Below are 16307 nucleotides of genomic sequence, written 5' to 3'. Positions count from 1 at the left end.
GGTCTAGGGCGATCTTCCATGTATTTGCCTTAAACATATGATCTAGGATATAGACAGTGGCTGCATAGGTGCTGCTGTGAATGCATGAATCGACATAATAGAACTCAGGACAGTGGCATGAAGTAAACAAACCCCACATCTGCAAGAGCACGAACTTGGCTCTCCCCTCTCTCCTCCCCCCTCCCACACCAGCAGCCCAATCCTGCCGTGGTCCATTCCCCACCCCCCTCCCAATCTGTCCCTTGCGCCAGGTTCCCAACTGGGGATGGTGACCTAACCATAAACCAATACATAAGATACGATACATAGGGTTCACCTGTCGGGTAGAAACTAGAGGGCAACCAGTCTCTCCTCGCAGGGGCGAGGGTGCTCGGCCAGTATTTCACAAGTTCATCTCATCACAGTGTCTGTTACTGTTCTGCAACTATAGAGGTCCGACCAGAGGTGAGTGTGGATCATCTCGGTGTCACAGGTAGCGAGGGGGATCACAGGACTGAGCGCGTGGTTCCGTTGCAGGTTAGAAATTGATCTGTGGCCGAATCCGGGCCCCTCTAGAGGGGAGGCCGAGAATCCCGGCAGGGCCGCCAGACGGGTTAGGTTCCGGGGACGCACCCATCCTCTTCTCGGTTTACAAGCGTCTGCAGTCTGCAGGACCCCACGGGTTTTTCTGCGACAAATGCGTTCTGAGTTTTGCCCGAAGGGGCAGGGCTATGTGTGTCAGTTCATTGTTCGCAGTGACACTAGCAACTGGAGTCTGTGTGTTGGGACGCAACGCTCCCCCCATCCAGGTAGAGAGTTGGCTCCCGGGAGTTTATTCTACGTCAGATGTAGCGCCATTTCTTTCCAGGCGGTGCAGAGGGGACGACCGGTCCTCAGCGTCCCTGGGTAGGGTCCTGAGGAAGTCCTGAGCATGCTGTGGGTTATTGAAGAAATGCTGCTTGTGCTAATATGTGAGCTTAAGACGGGCAGGGAACAGCATGGCATAGGGTATGTTTAATTGTTGTAGTTTCTTCTTGACTTGTTAAAACTTCCGCCTTTGCTCTTGTACAGCCATGGTAAAGTCGAGGTAGATGGATACTTCCATGCCTTCGTGCCGAAGCGGACCCTTTTCTCTGGAAAGACGGAGGGCAGTGTCCCGATCCCGATAGTTGAGCAGTCGAGCTATTATAGGGATCGGGAGAGGTACCAGGAGCAGGTCGACTCGCCAAGGAGCGGTGTGCCCTTTCGACAATGAAGACAGGCGAGAAGCGTTGTGAGTAGGCGCTCGATATAATCTTCCATCTTGCCAGTGGCTGTTGATTCCTCCACTCCCAGAATGCGGAGGTTGTTTCTCCTAGAGCGGATGCTAAGTCCTCGTTTTTGGCAGCTATCACCTTCAGGACCTTTTCCATTTCGAGTGTGCGGCCAGTGGTGGCATTAGAGGGGTCTTCTAGGTCAGAGATTCTCCGTTCCGTTTCAGCTAAGCGGTCATCATGTTTCTCTACTCTGTGGGTTAGACCATCCAGTCTGGCGTTCATGGAGTCCATTTTTGACTCAATAGATGTCAGGCTCGATTGCACCACTAGTAGCAACTCTTTCAGGTCAGCATTAGATGGGATCGGAGAATCGGGGTGATCCTCCTCTGGCTCCGTGTGAGAACGAGGTGTCTTGCGCGTATCGAAGCTTAGCTTCGGCTGTTTTTCGTCCGGCTTTCCCACAGCCGCTGGGCAGGAGAAGCAGCAATGTAGCTATGGGCAGGGGGGGAGTCCGCGTCGTGCACTGGTCGTTGACTCCTGACTCTGCAATGTGTATGACACGTGATAAGCCAGCGGTTAGACACTTTGTGCGTTTTCCAAGTCAGTGTGCTCCAAGGCCTGTCAGCAGAAGAGTCGTAAAGCTAACAGCAGTAGATCAACAAGGCTGCGCATATGGGTCAGGCTGCGGTGCACTCCCTCACACGATTCAGCCGCGCCAGGGTGCAGCACTCAATTCAGTTCGGAGGTGGTGGAATCTGAAGGTTCCCCGGTTGTGCCTGCCGTCAGGGGCGCGTGTCTGAACACGTCTCTCGAATCAGCAATAAGCTGCCCCGCGTTGACTTCTCTTTGCGTGCTCAGGGGGCACAAGGCGTGTAATGACGCCCAGCAAAGCAACCCCTAGATCTCAGCCCGATGAAATCAGTGAGGGGAAGTGGCAGACATCTCACTGCTGCCTCTCAAGGCGCATGGCCGATCCATTGGGCTCCCCCGCGCTTGTGTATCTGCTCATCCAATACCCGGAGATGGGCCAGGAGGAATTGAGGGAGCAACAGCAGTCCCAGGCAGCCCGCAGCAGCCCCGCCGGGGCGCCGCTGCTCAGCAATCACGGCTCGATCGCGCCGGCAATCACCCTGCCCGTGCCAGACTCCACAGTGCCTCGTATCCGCAATGCTAGCCGGGCGGGTGTAACTTTACCGGGGGACCAGGGTGCCGTGTTAGAACTCAGCCGCTCCGCGGAGTGTCTGTCCAGGGCCGCAGCGGCCGGCCCCCGCAGCCTCCCGGGCCGCGCACCAGGGCACCGCCAGCCGTGGCTGCCCAAGCAGGAAAGAGGTGCAGCGGCAGAGCAGACGACAGGAGGTAGGCAATCCAGCCGCAGTGGCGCCGCTAAGATCATCAAAGGCGCTTAGGGGGATCGCAGGCAGCGCAGCTTACACACCACCTCCAGGGTCCGCCACTCCTCAGCGGCCACGGCCCTTTGGCGTTCCCAGATAGGCACGCCATGTCACAGCAAAGCCGCAGAAGGCCGCCGATCAGGTGCCGGTGATCGGAGGCGGCAGGACGGCAGTCCAGCCCCGACCGGGGCCCAGGCAACGAACAACCGGCAGAGTGATCGGCAGATGCGGGTGTGGGAATGGCGGGTTCTCACCACATGGATTCTCCCCAGCATGGAGCACTCAACAGCAGGCCGCGGTCACCATGCGTGACGTCCTGTCAGGTATTTCGCTTCATGGAGCGGATTCAGGGTGGTTGTGTAGCAGCAAAGGGGCTCGCCGATCACACCTTGGTTGTGGCAGTCAGTTAGCTCCGTTGGTGGCATATTAGATGGGAGATGAAGAGGATATTTGTCGGATAGAAGGCCGAGCAGCAGGAGCCTCACACAAGTGCGGCCATCTTATTGGCGCCCTCTAGCGCCCTCCGTCTGGGTCCAATACATATTTTCCAGCGGCGGAGACATTAACAACACAGGGCAATACGCCACTTACAGAAAGGCCCCAGAAACTTTAGGCAGGGAAATACTAACCTTCAAAAAGTGCCATTTCCAAAATAATGATTTAAAATCCGACTTAACTAGTAACTTTTTTTTTATTACAATTAAAATGAGTGGAAGAAGTATTTCGCTAGCTGCTCCCTAACTGAATGGATCACTTAGTAAAGGTGAAGGAGTGTTAGTGCATGCAAGGCTAGCCTTGCCACAGTGAAAACCGACTTAGGAGGATTTTTACTGCTAGAGCATGTAAAGGATATTAAAGATATACATCCTAAATTTTGAATACCATGCATCATGCCCTATGCGCATGTAAGGCCTTCCTGTCTACTTATAAGTATTAAAAAGGAAGGCTTAGGCCTGGCAAAAGGTTTAATTTACTAGGTTGCATTGGCAGTTTAAAACTGCACTGAAAGCTGCAATGGCAGGCCTCAGCCATGTTTTAGGTAGCTACTTTAGTGGGTGGCACACTGAATGCCACAATCCACTAGTAGCGTTTAATTTACAGGCCCTTTGGACACAGTTCCCAGTGGGAGAGCCATTAGCAGCCCATGGGGAGGTGGACACTTACAGAAAAGTTTCAGAAACTTTGGGCAGGGAAATGCACGTTACACAAGTTATTTTGCACACCATGCCACCTCAGTTTGGACCCAGCTATATGCAAATCAGTCTTGACACTACTGCAGTAGGAACAGTCCAGCTGAAGTGCCATGCCAGGTCCTCCTGGAATACAAGCAACCCAGGACTGGTTTTGCTCAAGTTATTGGCTCATCAGACGGTTATAGCTTGGTTTCAGTGACACAGTGTGCACGGGATCCATGCCTGGGCATATCCGTTCCACTTAGGGCAACACATTAAGTGTACAAAACAGTGATGCTTGGAATGCTTGAATTAATCTCAGCCTCTGGTAATCACTTGAGCCACATCCCAATCCATTGTTATTTTGCACACCATGCCACCTCAGTTTGGACCCAGCTATATACAAATCAGTCTTGACCCTGCTCCAATAGGAACAGTTCAGCCCGAACTGCCAAGCCAGGTCCTCCCTGAATCATAACACAAGCAACCCAGGTGGCTGAGATTAGTTTAAGCATTCCATCTGTCACCTTGTTGTTTTTAAACTTTCTTTAAAAGTGGCCCTTCCAAAATAATTAATTTAAAATCCGACTTTACCATTAAAGAGAATTTTAAATTGCACATAAAATGAGTGGAAGAAGAATTTCTCTAGCCACACCCAAACTGCATGTATCCATTATTAAATGTGAATAAGGTGAACCAGTGTTAGTCCGTGGAAGGCTAGCCTTGCCATAGTGAAAAACGACTTTGGTGGTTTTTCAGAGCCAGGACATGTAAAGGACATTAAACATACACATCCCACTTTTTAAATATCTTGCCCTCAACAGGTCGAAAGGGCATTTTAAAACTGCACTGCAGTCTGCAATGGCAGGCCTGAGACAAGTTTTAATGAGCTACTTAAGTGGGTGTTACACTGGGTGATACAGTACACTAGTAGCCCTCGATGCGTGTAGCACCATATGCTAGGGACTTAAAAGTTAATTAAATGTACCAATTGTGTGTATGCCTATTTTACCATGTTTAAAGAAAAGAACACACATACTTTATCACAGGTTGGCAGGGGTAAAGTATGCAGAATACTAATGCCAACAAAACAAGTTCAGCTACAGAAGGCAAAAATCTGGGATGATGCTACAAACAGGGCAAATTTCCAACATCTCCGCTCTTCAAAATGTTCAGAGATGAATTAAAAACCTCAGGGGAACCATGGCAGTCCTGAGGGAAGGGCTGAACTTTTTGAGTTTGGATCCCTCTGAGATGTAGATATCCCTGGGTCACGTATACAAGTGGTCAAATGGGTTGGGAGGCCTATCCCTAGATATACCGTGTGCAACAAATCGATCCAATCATGTGCCCAGCGCACCAAGTGTGGGTTTTCTCTATACATCAGTCTTGTTACAGCTCTAACTGCCCTGGTAAAGGGGATGGGAAAGGAGCCCGGAGAAGAATACGCTGATAGCTAATCTATACTCCAGTGGAGCGGCACGGCCGCCTACAGTTCGCTGGCGATGATTACTGTTAGAAGTATTGGAGGGGATGATGCACAGTTCCAAAGTTCACTTTTTAATTCTAATACTTTGGATATCTCAAGAGATCCTACAGTCCCCTTCATTATCACTAGGCGAGGTAGGGAATAGGCAAACTCTAAACAAGGGGCAGATCATCTCCAAATGAAGTGGCTCTCCTGGAACGTTAATGGGTTCTTTGATAAATTCAAAAGGATGGTGGTGCTAAAGACTGCAAAACAGATTCAGGATATGGACTTGCTAGGAAATAACTACCAACTCCTTTGCACACAAGGCTATGGTTCGGCATACCACCTGGGCCTGGCACATGGTGCTACAGGGGTAGCAATTTTATTCAAACACCGATTCCCATATCAAGTCGTCTACACATGACCAGGCAAGCTACGAAGATACATGGTAATATCCGGCCCACTGTATGGGGATGTTTATGAACAAATGGCTGCTTCCCTACTGCCAGTACCATTCCTGCAGCTAATAGGCTCACTACTACTTGAGGTCCCGCCAGGATTATTACTAAATAGGGTAAAATTTAATGGCCTCATGGACAAGACAAATGACACAATCTAGCAGCTAAACACACCGAGCGGCTTCCCTGACTTCATATGGACTGTGTGGTGTCTTTGGACAGTGGCACGCATTACAGCATTTAATATCTGCACAATGTGCTGTCTGTCTGCTAAACAAAGTATACGCCATGTTTTTTTCCCCCCGTTGTAACAAACCAAGAAGCAAATGGATTTACCTACTGTGTAACCACTTGGGCATCAGAAGGCATATCGAGGCATTAAGGGTGTTGAAGGGTGATACATGTACTTATGCTGTGGTTATATTAAGTAGATACCTATTTTCAGTAGGATTGATAAGGGAAAAAAAGGCCAAACATTTTAAGTCTGGATGAGCTGGTCGATTGGCAAGCACGTCAGGACATATTCATTAGAGATGCTCCCTCTTTTACGACCAACCAGGGAATTAAGGAATTGCCTAGCCTCACAGAAAATACCTGCTAGCTCCAGGCGCATTTTCCTTTTGTTTTAAGTAAGACTGTTCTTTTTAATACAATTTGTTATTAGGATGCATTTTATGAACTCCATTTGTATACATTTTAAATATAAATTAGAGTGTGTTTGATCTATAGCATCTGTATTGTATTTTCGTGTAGTTTGTTTTAAGAATTATATAAAACTATTGAGTATCTCCTTAACACCGTGCCTGCACTAGCACTTTATTTAGTATAGCAGCCCCAGGAGGAAGGGCGCTGCTTTGAGATGAAATGCTACTAACTGCTATTTCGCACATTGTATTTTCTTCGTTCGGTTTTATATGCTATAGGTTCTATTTAAAGTGACGGATTATATTGTGAAATTAAATGTTCTTATTGAGTGTATGTTTTATGGAATGCAATTTCCAAAAGAAACATTTACTACTTCTACAGCGTGGCTACACATTTTTTTCCGGCACACACAAATCCTTCTCCTGGATAGACCATTTTTTCATCTCAATAATCAACATGGCCAGAGTCAAGGGTGCCTTTAGTCACCACGAGAGGATATATAACATCACATCCCCGTGTAAGTTTCTACAGCAAGGAGGACAGCCACGCATAAGTATGTAGAGCGTTAGCACCTGGTATTTGACAAAAGGATATGGAAAAGAACGTGCAGACAGATTAAATATTTCTTGCTAAAGGATAAGTGGATTCCCCAACCGCTGTGTGGGAAGCACTCAAGCTGTTACTAAGAGGCAGCAAATAGGGTTTAACTCTAAATTCAACTGGGAAACCAGGAACAAGCTTTTCCAACTTGAAAAAGAGTCTTCAAGGCAGAAGAGGTGTGTAGGGATAAAAAGCATCCTTGGGCGCATTGAGCTAAAACAGGGACATCCTGGGTGGTGTGTAAAAGCAGAGACGCCTGTCAGTAGTTCTACTGAGTTTCCAAACAAAAAGGAAAAACAATATTGTTGAAAAAAGTTGAGATATGTTCAGGAAATCAGGAATTAGCTATGTACCAGATGTAACAGAGAAGAAGATGGTCAAAGGATACTACTCTTCGCCTGTCAGCCTGGTTTAGCAAAATTGAGCCCATGTTTGGAGAGTGTTGTAGTCAAGGGCCGATGGAGCTTGATAATAAAATGAGAAAAATTAGTTGTGATGTGAGAGGCGCTGAAGATTACAAAAGTGTGCATTTTCTTTTGTCAAGCGGTTTGCTGTCACAGGGGTTTCCTAACTTCTAAGACCTTCCAGTGGTTACTGGTGTATGTATCCTTTCTTTAGTTGGTGATGTGCTTAAGTGTGTGGAAGATCATGTAAATAATAAGAGTACAAAGTCTGAGATTTTGTCTTTGATTCTGTCAGTTTGACTAGGAGTTCCAGCAACAGGAATATGTTGTGGGATAGCAGTCCTTCTATCTAGCTGTGATTGTCTGAAGAGCAATTGCTGTTATAATGCCAAATAGTCTTATTTAAATATTTTTGAGGCTAGATAGTCATGCAGAGTTTCGAGAAACAGCTCCCTCAAAAGTAGAATGGAGCTAAGCGCAGCACTGTTGATAATGGCTTTTAATACATCAACCATATATTTGGCAATATTTTAACAAAAGAGTTGTTTGACTGTACCGTCTGGCTATTCGCATCACCAGCATTGGTTACTTTGAAGAAGGTCAGCTTTGTGAAGTTTGTTAGGTGACCAAAGAGATCGCTGGGGAATTAAATATATTGATTGTGTAATTGATGCAGATTTGGATCAATGGAGGACACTTTTCTAAATATTTTCCTGTGTAGATAATGACAAGCAATGTTTAATACAATATCCCAGATTTCAGGCTGAGGTGTATCGAAAGCTGATGACATTATGAATGGCCTTATATGTATCAGAGCTCTTTGATTTGAGTGAATGTGGATTTATACAGATGGGCATGTTCTTGTGAAATTGCTATAGCAGAAAGGGACAGATTTATTAAGCATGGTTGCAAACACCCCAATTTGCAGTTTGGAAACTTAAAAATGCTTAATTTTAATGTGGTAATTCCACTTTAGGTGTTGCAAACTTTTACTGACTCCTAAATTGGGATTACGACTTCACAGCGATTCCCTTCCAAATACTGAATCAGTTTGACATGCACATTGATATGCGAGCGAAACAGGCTGCAAAATTCCCAAGTAGGAGTGATAAGCTACTACTAAGGAAGTGGTCTCAAGGGGCCCTTTTCAAGTTTGTGTGTAACAGCTTGCACTCTTGAGACTGCACTTGAGTACCCTTAATATTGTGGTTGTTTCCAAACCTATGGAGAAGAGGCTTCCAAATCAGTATATAGAGGAGATAGTGGGCATCCTTGTGTGGTTCCCCTTTACAGGTTAAATCTCAATGACAGGAAACCATTGACCAGAACCATTGCACGCAGGTTCACGTAGAGGAGTTTGATAAAGTTGATGAAGTAAGAAGATAACATGTGCCTTACATATTGTTTTTTCTTGGTGATGACCCCATGACACGTCATAGTTCGAAACGCAGTTAATTGCACACGTATGAATGAGGGCTACAATTTGAAACATTGCATAAGGAACAGTTACTTCCCTGCAGTCCTACTTCCCCTCCTCACTACAAAGACCTAGGGCCATATGTAGGAAGCCAAATACCGGTCGGTAACGGCCGAAATTCGGTAAATATCCCGTTACCGACCGGTATTGAGGCACTTGAGATGTAGGTGGCTGATTTCTGGATTCGGTATTTACCGAATCGGAATTTTAAGAAATCGGTAAAATACCGATTCGGTAAATACCGAATCCAGAAATGCTATGTAGGGGGCACTCAAGTGAGTGCATAATTGGTGTCTGGATTCGTTATTTACCACCAACTACAAGTTGATGGTAAATGACGAATACCTTTAAAAAAGCATTTTTGTGCAATTTGTGAAGTGCCATGTGGCAGACATACATGCCCTTAGGGCATGTATGTGCGCCACATGTGCACACATGCACGAATCAGGGGTGCAACAGGGTGTCAATGTGACACCCTGCCACCCATGATAATGCCTCCCCTATTACCGATTCGGGATTTACCGAATCGGTAATAGTAACTGGCTTCCCATTCATTCCTATGGGCCTCCAGGCCCATAGGAATCAATGGGAAGGGATGCATTATTACCGATTCGGTAAATACCGATTCATAAATACCGATATTTACCGAATCGGTAATGATTACCGATTAATTACCTACATACTATTTACCGATTCATAAATACCGAATCAGTAAAATTCGGTATTTATGAATCGGTAAATGTTATGCTACCTACATATGGCCCCTAATCCCTTAATGGTCCAACCCATGTCATGTCACTGAACTTATTAAAAAATATATACATCACACTTTCATTTGGAAGAGTCAATGTCTAAATACAAAATAAAGTTTTAGACAGACTCATCCAGCCAATTTTTGTTTGTATTCCTTATTAAAAGAATCCAACCTTAAAATCAAAACTGTAAGTACACAGAGAAAAGTGACAAGAAAACTCACAAATCTGTTTTGAAGGAACAAAGAGCGAATGGAAGGGCAATGTAGGTAGACAGGCTGCAGCCTGCAGAGGCTGGAAAGGTGGCATTGCTATTCTCATGAAGAGCACCCCAACAATATCCCAGCTTGCCTCACCAGTGATAGTTAGGTCAATTTTCTCTGTAAAGGATTCAAGGAACCTGAGAGAATAGAAGTTCATTTCCTTGTATGTTCTCCTGGATGGGTGAGATCGCTTATGACTTTAATGAACATTTTCCCTGAAGAACAACTAGGATTACAGGTAGGTAACCATTCCTTCTCCCCCTGGGGATCTTCATTGATAGCCATATGCACTGAATACAGTTGCAATACCAATCCTATAAAAGAAAGAGAAAAACAGAAAGAAAAAGAAACTACTCTATCCAAACATATTCCATAGGAACGTTTGGTCCACTGCAGCTTTTGCCCTGGAATCTGGATCAAGTACACCCTAGAGTTCACAGAGTCCAATGTCTCAAGGACTTTTCCTTTCAGTTTAGTACCTGCCTGCTGAAAGGTGTAATCTCCTATTTGATGTTGTACTCTTTGGTGTTGAAAGTTGTTCCTTTGTCAAGTGCTTTGGCATCAAAGAGCATTTCTGTGTCAATTTCCTTGGATCCAGATGTAGACCAGGAACGTCCTCACACTGAGTTTTCTCTATGGCTATTCCTCTTGGGGAGTTTGAGGTGGCAGAGTAAGATATTATAAAGGAACCCACTCTGTACATGCTCATCAGATCTTCCTTAGGCAAATTTCTAATGCCATCTATGGTCTCCCTAAAGGCACTGTAGTCTAATTTTCGTCCTTCAGAGCCCTCCTGGACATTTTTACAGAAAGACATCCTTCAAATTGATGAGATTTTAGCAGGCAAACAGTGTAGACATTGTGAGGGTCTGTCTGTCTTTCCTTCCACATGAAGGGTGTTCTGGAAACACAGGTGGCATTCACTTGTAAAAATTTAAAATCTTTCGAGAGGAAATCAAATAAAACCATATCAATCCCAGAAGATGCAACTGAAGTTTGTTTTTGTAAAGTAGCGAATAGTTTTCAAATAAAAAAAACCAAACCACTCTGTGCTCCAACATACTGTCACCAGTAAACAAAAACTGAACTGTCACTGTGGGGCATTATTAAATCAGTTTTTCATCTTCTGTAGCCTGCAGCCTATCTAGATCCATCACCATTCTTTGCTTTATTGTTTTCCAATCAAAGGGTTTCTGTTCATGAAGAGTTTTATTGTTACTTTTCTTCATGTAGTGACCTTTTTGTTTTTAAAATGTGGTTCTTTTGGGAAAAAAAACAAAAGGAAATTAGCTAAAACTATCTGAAACAGCCCACCAAAAAAATTTTTTTTTTTTTAATGGGCTTTTCAAAACAAAATAGATAATGTAGATATTTTGTCAAAAGGAATCTAGGCTCCTGCCTTAGGCAGGACACTTCATTACTTATGACGATTAATAAGGACCCCCTGAAGAAGAACGATGTTTAGACTTGGGGAATACTCATGTTTATTTTCAGGGCCTGAATATAGTGATGCATTAAATTTTTTCATCTTCTGAAACTATACCAAACTAATTCTACTAAAGATGAAATCACACCGCCCAGTAAAAAAAGATTGACTTTAGCCATCAGCCAGTCATAATTACCTCGCTTCTCATTCAGTGTTTCCTCAAGATGAGACTTTTCATCATTCACTACAAAAAATAAGAACAGTGCACAGTAAGTGAGATAGGCAAAATCATCTCAAAGAGCTAAAGACGAAGATAGGGGCTGTATTTCCAAGCAGCAGTGATTCGATCAATATAATGTACTTCCGCATCATATAAATTCCAAGGAACTCTGAATGTGTGAACTAACTTGGGACAGGCTTATTTTAGGACTCAGGAAAAAAGTGATGGTAACCTAACTGCAAAGGAAATCAGAAGAACACCGTTTAAAAGGGTTAATCTGCGGTAGATAAGAGGATAACAATCCACCCCAACAACTGGATGGCTAAAAGAAGACAGTGCTGGAACACACAGTAGTACTTAAGAATGTGTGACTGCTCACGCACCCTTAATAAACATTATAATCCCCTCTTTATACCAAAGCGTAATATATTATTACCAATTAGGATTACCAAAGCAGCATTTTATTTCATTTAAGGTGGTAAACCTTGCTAAAAAAAAGGTTGGTTAGCACTGCATGACCCACTGCCATTTCAGCCGATGACTTGACATCCAAACAGTAAAGCTTGCTGAAAGTGTGGGTGGATGCCGCGTTACAGATGTCTTGTAAAGGTACATCTGGAAATAGAGTAGTTGTTGCCGCCATGCCCCTTGTTGAGTGACTCTAATCCTGTGCTTCAATGGTCTGCCAACTTTCTTATGGCTATGTGATAATGCATGAAGTGATTGATACACCTTGAAGAGATTTGCTTTCACAAAGGGCAACCTTAGTTTGTCTTTCCACAAGAAACTACTCGCCAGTTTTAATGTAGTCTTTTCAAGAGCAAATTTGAAGTATTTCTTGATGTCTTGTGAGCATGGAGCTTTTTTTAGCAGCTGTTGAGGACAAAAAGTTGGTAAATGCATTTTTTCATTCAGAAGAAAAGCTGTTTGTGACAACATGTGAAATGCTTATCTTATGAGTTGCCTAGAACCACGCTTAATTTCCAAGCTGGTGAGACGGCAGCACGCCCGTCATAGCCGCGTATTTTTTTATGCCAGGAACACTGGGGCCATTCTTTCAACTACTGAGCAAGATCTGCTCTGATGAATTGATCACCTGCAAACCATCTGAAGTTCACTTGAGACCTTTTGTGATTTCATCAAGTTTTGGCATCTTGTCCATTCGAACTTGCACCTGTTGTATAGTGGGGACATTAGTTCCTCCATACCTTTTGAGGATGTGATGACGGTTTTGTTTGCTGACCTCCCTTACAAACGCAAGTAAAAGATGACAACTTTTTTTTCATAGACAGTAAATGTAGGTTTGTTCTTGTCATGATTATACTGCGCTTATTGACATATCTGTCATGTGTGCTGCCCAGCCTTTCACTCAGGCATTTCTGATTAAAGAATGTTTTGTTCTCATATAGGTGCAAGTAAGCGTATACATTTGTTTTTTACCTCCACCATGGCATGGAGTCTTTCATCTTGCTGGGTAACTGGATCAAGTTTTTCAAATGGCCTGTTATGTGTTTCCATTGCTTGTCCAAAGACCAAACCTTCTTGAAGGGGTCTCAAGTCTGCAATGTGGCATGAGTGGAATGCGGGAAGAACGTATCCCTAATATTACTTGGAATTTCATTACAGTTATCCAGTTTTAAGCTAATTCCCTAAATCACTGTGTATAGCTTTTCTATCTTTTTTGTGATGAACACATTTTTATCAGATGTGCAGACATGTTTGCCCACAAGAGCAATATGTTCTAAGTTGGCTTTAGGATAGACTTGTCAATGTTATATGTGAGACCCAATTTCTTCTGTAAGTTTTCGCTTAGCATAGTGAAGTGTTTGCTAAGGCGATGCTGCTTTCATAAGGCACTCGAGGAATGGATGCATTCTTATCCCTTAATGCAGCCGGTAAGTCTCTAATGAAGCAATGCATTTCGTGAAGATCCTGTGTGCTGACGTCAAACCAAATGGGAGTGATTTGCAATGATAGTGTTGTCCGTTGTAGAGTCGTTTTTGTTTACTGATTGCAGTGTATCGAGCAAGTATATCATTTTGAAAGTCTGCCTTTTATAAACTTGTTCATTGCTTTAGGATCCAGAACGGTCCCCTGCTCCCCATTTTGGCAGATAAGGAAGGATTTTGAATAAAATCCAACATTTGTCTCCAATATATGGTGCTGGTTCTATGGCATTTTTAAAGAGTAGCTTTCTTATTTGTTGTTTCAGTGCTTCTCCTGCGAACTTCAACCACTCAGAGCCCGCCTTAATCTGGCACAGCAAGCATGCAGGTGCTGTATCATGTGCTTTGCTTGTTATTTCCAGTGTTGCTGCTCCAATTAATCCCGCTGCTGGCTGGCTCATGTAGCTAAGCCCTTCAGGATTTTGATTAGCTCCATAAGAGGAGTCTGTGTCATGGCCTTGGAAATTATCCCCTTCTTCGTGCTATGGTTCAGTGTGTCATGCCCAGCCTCTCTTCTCGGTAATTATGTTGATTTTTCCTGAGAAAGATTTGCCTGATGTAGCTGGGTATTTGATTGCACATCTGTCAATGGCCATGGTCTGAAGTCTATTCGAGGTTCCTGTGGTGGAGCTACTACTCTAGTTCAGAGGGAATCCTCCATTTTCAAGTCCTGGAAAAATTCCAAGTGCACTGTTACTATTTAAGAGTCGGGAATGTGTGAAATCAGCATTTCTTGTGGTTCAACAGAGAAGCACGGCCATCGTTTTCTTCTATGTCATCATCAGAGTTTTCTAGAATAAAATATATAACAAGGTCGCGCAACCCTTCAGATAGGAAGCTTGTGTCTGAATTCATATCATAATTAGTATAATTTTTTAATCTTTCCGACTCCTGGTCTGAGAACCTCTCCTTATCAGAAGATGACACTTCTGAATTATCTAGCTGTTCTGGTGCAAGTCCGACTAGCAGTACCAGGGGTAACATAGAATCAATTGGTGTCTGAGGCAAAACAGTAATGATTATGGCGACATGCTACACTGCAGATGATGATCTCACTCTTACTACTAGTGATAACGTACGATAACATGACAGATTTGGCCCGAGAGTGTTTATGCAATGCTGACCATCAACAGACGTTTCTGCTTTGTTCTCAAAAGTCTTCGTCGACTGAGCTGGTTTGATGGCAGACAACAACTTCATCAATGAAGGTAGTTCATGTCAACTATGCTTTTGTCATTGACACTGGTTTGCTCTTCGCCAATGTTTTTGTCATAAATGGTAGTAGTTTCTACGTAGAGGATGATGAGTTTCTCAATGATAGAGTTGTCTCTGGTTGCTGAGTGATCATCGATGGTTAGGGATCTTTGTGTCCTGTAGACTATTCTTCATCGCTGACTTCGCCAACAATGGGACGGTAGGCGATAATGAAACCTGCACTTTAGAAACACGCATTGATGGTGCCTTCATTGATCCTTTTTGATTCTATGGAATATAATCGATAGTCACAGATGGTGGAGTCGTTGACTTTGGCTTCTTTTTGGCTGAGTTTGACCTCAACATGATTACATCTTCAAGGCAGGCACAGAAGGATTTTTGGTAGGAAAAACCTGGGTTCTAAGGCAGCCGTAGTAAATGCATGTTTTGATCCATAGCCTTCCAGTTTTGCACTTTTTAGATTTTAGCACGCTTTTTTTGAAGCGGCACGTGGTGTTTCACCTCTGAGGAGACACAGAAGTCTACCGTCTCGGTCTTTAAGGTTTTGGTACTAAATGTGGCCCTATTTCACAATGCTTGTGTTTGTAGACAGATTTATGAAGACAATAAATATATTTATTTATGTTTCTGGCTCCACACATGCTTGAAGAGTGTCCTTAGCTGAGAGGATTCTGCCATTGTTTTTTGCTCAAAATAATAAAACTCTACTGCACGCTTTCAGAAAGATAACACAGCTTCAGTCCTTGATGATTTCTCAGAGGAGTATTGTTAAAAACTCCAGTAGAAAGAGTTGAACAGAGCTCAAGGGATTCCTTGTTGCCTGAACAAAGCGGTAGAATACCTGGCAGTTGGAGCCTATGAGAACAGTTGGAACCCTGATCCCCTCCACCTGATTGGCCAAAGTAAAGTTTGGGTAGTCTAATGAGGTTGATGGGATACAAATGGTTTAGTTATGTATGTAGAATTGTTTTCCATGTTGATTGCTGTATTGGTATACTGCTATACTAACATTGACTACTCGGGTTCCCAGTCTGATGTCGGGAGAAAATTCAAGGATGAGAATCTTTGAATGATCCAATAATGCAGAACTGGCAAATTATAGGCCATTTTTGGTTTTGAATTCCCTGAACTAACTTATGCTTTTTCTGTGAAAATCATGGTTTTATTTGTAATAATGTACACAGAATTCACCCGTTATGTACCCATTCTGCACAGTGCACAGGTCAACATATTTGGGATGTCAAGGAAAGCAGTAATTACGAGATAGTGTCTTTCAACTGATGTCATACTTCACATTTGCAAACTAACAGCAGGAGATACATTTACCCTTAGCCCACTCCCAAGTTATCCCTGCATATGTCAAAATGCTGACTGAACTCCATGTTCTGCCTGCAGCATCTTTCCATAGAGTCCGTAGGGACACAGTGGGAATCTCACAGGCAAGAAAGCCCTAGTGCTTTAGGCAGGTGCTCAGATACATCATCAGCCAAGTGCACCATTAATTCACATGGTTACAGACTAAAGCTGGAGCTCGAGAAACCCAGCTCACTCCCATGCCGTCCCTGTAAATATCAAAAAACCGATGGACAAGACAGCCACAGTGCTTTAGAAAGGTATTCAGATATATCACTA

General features: G+C 43.8%; 1 protein-coding gene across 1 annotated transcript in view; it reads right to left on the bottom strand.

Moving 5' to 3' along the window:
- Positions 1-16307, bottom strand: part of SYCE1 (synaptonemal complex central element protein 1) — a 335387-nt gene that overhangs the window by 184221 nt on the left and 134859 nt on the right. The window contains exon 5 of the mRNA XM_085631497.1: positions 11491-11538. Coding sequence (XP_085487623.1) covers positions 11491-11538 — 48 coding nt within the window. The remainder of the gene's footprint in view (positions 1-11490; positions 11539-16307) is intronic.

This window comes from Triturus cristatus, chromosome 10 (genome assembly GCF_964204655.1).
Source record: "Triturus cristatus chromosome 10, aTriCri1.1, whole genome shotgun sequence".
Taxonomy (NCBI): domain Eukaryota; kingdom Metazoa; phylum Chordata; class Amphibia; order Caudata; family Salamandridae; genus Triturus; species Triturus cristatus.
The sequence above is the reverse complement of the archived record's forward strand: the minus strand, read 5'-3'. Positions and strand labels throughout refer to the sequence as shown.